Below are 5,702 nucleotides of genomic sequence, written 5' to 3' on the forward strand. Positions count from 1 at the left end.
TCACTTTTGGAGAAAGAGGAGAAATTTATCAATATTCAGAAACACCCATGAAGCTACTTTTCTAACAGCATCTCTGAGCTCCTTGTTTCTCATGCTGTAGATGAGGGGGTTCACTACTGGAGGCACCACCGAGTACAGAACTGCCACCACCAGATCCAGGGATGGGGAAGAGACGGAGGGGGTCTTCAGGTAGCCAAATATGACAGTGCTGAGAAACAGGGAGACCACAAACAGCTGAGGGAGGCATGTGGAGAAGATTTTGTGCCGTCCCTGCTCCGAGGGCATCCTCAGCACTGCCATGAAGATCTGCACATAGGACAGCAAGATGAAAACAAAACAGCCAAACCCCAAAAAAGCACTGAACATGAGAAATCCAACTTCCCTGAGGTAGGAGTCTGTGCAGGAGAGCTTGAGGATCTGGGGAACTTCACAGAAGAACTGCTCCACAGCATTGCCTTGGCAGAGGGGCAGGGAAAATGTATTGGTAGTGTGCAGCAGAGCATAGAGAACCCCACTGCCCCAGGCAGCTGCTACCATCTGGGCACAAGCTCTGCTGCCCAGGAGGCTCCCGTAGTGCAGGGGCTTGCAGATGGCAACGTAGCGGTCATAGGCCATGATGGTGAGAAGAGAATACTCTGCTGAAAACAAAAAGAAGAAGAAAAAGACCTGTGCAGCACACCCTGAGTAGGAAATGGCCCTGGTGTCCCAGAGGGAATTGGCCACGGCTTTGGGGAGAGTGGTGGAGATGCAGCCCAGGTCGAGGATGGCGAGGTTGAGGAGGAAGAAGTACATGGGGGTGTGGAGGCGGTGGTCGCAGGCTACGGCGGTGAGGATGAGGCCGTTGCCCAGGAGGGCAGCCAGGTAGATGGCCAGGAAGAGCGCGAAGTGCAGGAGCTGCAGCTCCCGCGTGTCTGCGAATGGCAGGAGGAGGAACTCGGTGATGGAGCTGCTGTTGGACATCTGATCTTCCTGGACAAAGGGAACTACACAAGGAAGAAAAGATGGTGATAAACTAGGAGAGACAACTCTGAGGAAAACCTACCCCAGTTCTCATCGAAGCCCCCCTACAGTTACTTTCCCCTTTCTGAGACCTTGCTTGAGATCTGGTTGGTGATGGCTTGAGGGTGCCCCTGGGAGCAGCGGTCTGTGCTGTGGGCACTGGAGGAATCAGACTTGCCCTACAGCTCTAGGTAAATAAGAACAGGTTGTTTTCTCTGCTTTAATCTCTCTCTGATCTATGTAGCATTACAACTGTCAATACTCTTGACTGCAGAAAAGCGTTTGTGGTTTAGTTTCTTCCAGCTGCCTATGTCACACTCAGAAGCATTTCATATGAGGGAAGAAAACCCTGGCATTTGTAAGGTATTCCAGGGGAGATCTTGTGAGTCCCAGGAGGCAAAGGAACTGTCCTTACTACAGTAAGGACAGCCAGTCTTTCCATTTGTCCTGGTCCCAGCCAGAGTCCTCAAGGGCTTGGTCTAGTTGCCCACAAGGAGCTGCCCAATTACTGTGGCCTCAGGAACTCACTGGACAGAGATTCAGCTGCTGTTGGATATTTGATCCTCCTGCGAACGGAGATCTGCTGCCTCTGAATAGGGAGGCCTGTCCAAGGAGGAAAAAGAGTTAAAATGCTATGGTAGACCTCTGTAAGGAAAACCTACCCCATTTCTTGTGGTAACCTGAAAAAAATTGCCTCTTCACTTTCGGGAAGACTGGTCCTCTGTTAGATCTCAACTTGGTGCTTCAGGACTCAAGGGACTCTGCAGGAGACGGTCCTGCCCTAGAGCAGTATACAGATGGACACAGGGTGCTCTCAGATGAAGTGTGCTTGGCAAAACTAGGAGTTTGTCAGCTAAAACTAGCAGTTTGTCATTCTCAAAATTCACCCAACTGCAGAGCAAGGATTTCTGCATAACGTTCTGCTCTGTTTCTTTATACTTGTCCCCCCACACCTGAGAAGTGTATATAAGGCATACATCCTTGGCACTTGTACTGCCCACCAAGGGAAATCTTGGGGATCCTGCAAGGCAAAGGGACTGTCCGTCAGGGCAGAGTGAGGACAGCAGTTGTCTCCATCCATCCTGGTCCCAGCTGCCCTGTGCAGGAACCTCTGGAGGATGGTCACACTCAGGTGTTCCCCTGAAAAAACCTGGATGCTGCTGAGAGCAGAGGAATCCAGGTTCAAAGGACAGATCTCCAAACCCCTCACCCATCTCATCGTACCTGAGGAGGATCTCAGCGCCCTGCTTTTCACCATGGACACAGAGGGATCATAGCAGCTGCCCACATACAGCCATCCAGCAGCATTTCTACAGCCTTAGGACTGACATGTCTTCTCCATGGGGCTGCTAGACGTGGAGCAGCTCCCTCTCACTCCCTGCCCATGGCCCTGCTGCCTGCAGCTGTCCCTGCCTGCAGCTGGGTCTCTGTCCCCACGCCTCCTGCCTGCAGGTCACAGCCCCCATCCCACCCACCGGGTGCTCAGCTCTGCCCTGCAGACACCTCCTGGCAGCAGGGCTCTGCCCAGGGGCAGCTCGCTGGGGGCATGTCCTAGAGACCAGGTCACCCAGACCCTGCTGGCACTGCACGTGTGTTGGTGGAGCTTTCTATGGGCTGAGGGGAAGGAAAGGGACTTGCTGGAATCCTTGTAAATCTCCTTGTGATGGTTTAGCAGCCTCAGCCTCTTCTTGGAAATAAAAGCACCTATTTCTATCCCCACTGAGACAAAAGGAGAAAACTGAAAGCAGAGACTCAGAAATACCAAAACAGGATTAGGTAAACCCTTCCTTGTCTCTGCTTTTGCAAAGTCCCCTTGGATACACCCTTGTGGTGCTGTGGAGCTCTGAGCAGGCTGCAGCCTCCTGCCGGCAGCAGGACCCTGCCCTGCCGGGGGGGCTCCTTCCACCCGCAGCTTCTCCCCGCAGCGCCCTGGGCAGCTCCCCGGGCAGGCTGAGTGCTGAGCCTGGCAGGCGGCAGAGGCCCTGCCCCGGCACACAGCCCCTGGGGCACAGCAGGGACCCTGCTCTGCACCACAGCCCTGGGCACCCCTGCCTGCACCCGCGGCTTCTCCTTCCTCCAGGAGCTGCGGCTGCATTGCCCTCCAGCCAGAGACTTACCGGGGTCAGGGCTGGCAAGTGTTCTCCCCCAGCGAGCTCTGTGCATCCTGCCACTTCTGCCTGCCTTTACCCACTCTGTCTCTGCAGGCAGTGCCCCCAGCCCTGCTGCGCTGGGCACAGGAGCTGCTCCTGGGCAGAGCTGGCTCTCTGCAGCGCTGCCCGCTTGCCAGGAGCTCCCCTTGGGCCCAGGAGCCCGGCCCAGCTCAGCAGCACAGGCCCAGCCCAAGGCCTCCCTTGCTCTGCCCCCCACCAGGCTCCCTGCACATGGCCCTGGGGCTGCAGGGGAACCTGCTGGGAAACAGCCTGAAGGGATCCCTGGGGTTCCCTCCCTCCCCTGGGCACACACACTTGGCAGCAGGCTCATTTCACCTAACAGAAAACCAATTAAGTGTAAGAATCACATCTTCTTGTCCCACTATCAGTTTGCGCATCCAGACAAAGTCAGGGAATCTTCTTCTTTATTCCCTGTTCAGGGAAGGGATTCTGCAGAGTCACTTGAGACATCTCATGATGGATTTTAGGACTGGGACCAAAAGGGAGCTCAGCTCACACCCATGCCTGCCCCAGACCCACAGGACCTGGGATTCCTCTGCCCTCCCTTTAATGTACACCACATGGGCACCTGAAGGTGAGCTCCTTGTCTCAGCTCCAGCATCATTAATGGAGATGGAGGCAATCAGGGGGCTGCAAACACCTGGTGACATGTCAGGGGGCACAGGGACGTGCAGGTATCTGCAAGCTCTCATGGAGGAACCCTGAGGGACAGGGCAGCACCTGGGGGCATCCCCTTGGAGGCTGGTGGGGAATGCCTTTGGCCAGCTGAAGCGACACCAAATGCACACATTTAGGACAACTAAACCTGTCCCTCCTCAGTAGGCTCAGGGCAGCCTGTAGAGGTATCCACCTGACCCATGGAGAACTGTGCCACAGGGAGACCTGAGTCTCTCTCCCTCTTCTCCATCTGGTTTTCCCTCCATCTCCAGTGACTGTAACGGCACTTGTCTCACGGACATCCCTACATTGCCTAACCTCGTTCAGGGCAGCTGCTCCATGTAATAGCCAATTCCAGGCCTGCAGTGCTACCTGAGATGCCAACGCTGCCCAGCACCGCTGGAGCATGCAGCTGACACGGGCAGCACAGGACCCACAGGACAGCTCTGGCCATTCATAGCTGGTACTTAACAGGAACCCCGATGGCATCTCCAACAGATCTGGTGCTTGTGAGCAAGTGGCCGCTTCCCAGGGCTGCAGCAAGCCAAGGTCTGGCCCTCCTCTATCCAGTAGAGGCAGGCAGTGCATGGATATGAGGCACATCACACCGGGGTTTCCACTTGTGTTTGCAAACACTGCTGCTGCTTCTTACCCCCATGCTTTACTCAAGACACAGCCCAGTGATTTTTTCTGTGTCCCTGGATCACAGGATGCCCATAGCCAAGGACTTTGGCAGCAGCCCCTTCTCCTGCCTGGAGATCAGCCCCAGCTCCAGCACTGGCCCTCAGGGCTGCACCAACACCACAAATGGCCCTCTGCTGTCAGGGCAGCACAGCCCAGGCCTGTTGCCTTCTGGCCTCAGGAACACCAGGGCGTGCTCTGCTTCGGGCCCCTCATTTCATCTTCCCATGGCCATCTGCCATCCACGGCAGCAGGTCTCTGCTCTGAAGGAAAGCCTCTGCATGCCCATGCTTGGGCTCAAGATCTGGGACAAGGCTGAGTTTGGCCCTTGTGCCACAGCTGAGGTGCTGCAGCCCAGATGTGCCCCAATGCCCTCAGCCTGGGGCACAGGCAGGAGGAGCTGGATCCCCGCCTGCTGTCACAGGGCTGGGACATGGATGGAAGAGCTGCTGAGGTGTGGGGGGACAGGTCCCTCAGCTTGGGGTGCTGTGCTGGATGGGTGCAGATTCTTCAGAAGAAACAGGTGGGGATGATCAACAGTGATTACGTTTGCCATTCCCTCTTGTACCACCTCTGCCTCCTGCATGGCAGACCGGGGGATGTTGCTGAGGCCTTCTCAGAGCACAGAGCCTTGTGGGACGTCCAGGGAGGAAGGCCCTGGCATGCACTGCAATTCCATCCATATAACACATCCTACTTCTCCAAGTCAGGGACATGCAGTGGAGTTCAGGCACGGTGAGGGGCTGCTGCATTCCAGGTGCCTTCGCTCCCATCTTTTGAAAAAAGGCCAGGCCCAAGACAAGCCTCAAACCCCACCTTCCTGGAAGGGCTTCCAAGAGCAGAGGTGTGTTGGTGCAGGAGGACAGCAGTGACTTCTCCAGCGCTCCATCTCCTATATCCAATGGCCTTTGTCACCATTTGGAGATGTTCCTGGTGGATTTGTCAGGATCCTGTGGAAAAGAACTGGGCAGAAGGGAGGTGACTGTTTCTCAGGACAAGAAGGGAAATCTCTCGTCTCTCTCCCAAGCTGCGCCGTCTCCATGCTGATGACCTCATAGGCTTTCAAATGACACGTGCTGATGTCATAGGGGGATGCACTGCATCACCAGGATATCGTCACTGGAGCAGCGGCAGTGCCGGCACTTCCCTGCAAGGCCTGGTCCCTGCTGGGCACTGCTTGGGTGCTCCCCACCG

At 55.8% G+C, this 5,702-nt stretch overlaps 1 protein-coding gene across 1 annotated transcript; it reads right to left on the minus strand.

Annotated features, from left to right (window-relative positions):
• LOC136787196 (olfactory receptor 14C36-like) lies at positions 1-2,257 on the minus strand. Its single transcript, XM_066984328.1, has 3 exons — positions 2,224-2,257; positions 1,528-1,602; positions 1-983 (listed from the first exon to the last, which is right to left on the minus strand). The coding sequence occupies exons 1-3, from the start codon at positions 2,255-2,257 to the stop codon at positions 1-3; spliced, it is 1,092 nt and encodes a 363-aa protein (XP_066840429.1).
• Between the last annotated feature and the right edge of the window lie 3,445 nt (positions 2,258-5,702).

Source organism: Anser cygnoides, chromosome 28, assembly GCF_040182565.1.
Source record: "Anser cygnoides isolate HZ-2024a breed goose chromosome 28, Taihu_goose_T2T_genome, whole genome shotgun sequence".
In the NCBI taxonomy this organism is placed as follows: domain Eukaryota; kingdom Metazoa; phylum Chordata; class Aves; order Anseriformes; family Anatidae; genus Anser; species Anser cygnoides.

Coding starts and splice junctions, on each gene's coding strand:
- LOC136787196 (XM_066984328.1), bottom strand. CDS start 2,257: ATGGTGAAAAGCAGGGCGCTGAGATCCTCCTCAG. Junction 1,603..2,223: donor GGCGCTGAGATCCTCCTCAG/GTACGATGAGAT, acceptor CTCCTTGGACAG/GCCTCCCTATTCAGAGGCAG. Junction 984..1,527: donor AGCAGCTGAATCTCTGTCCA/GTGAGTTCCTGA, acceptor TTCCTTGTGTAG/TTCCCTTTGTCCAGGAAGAT.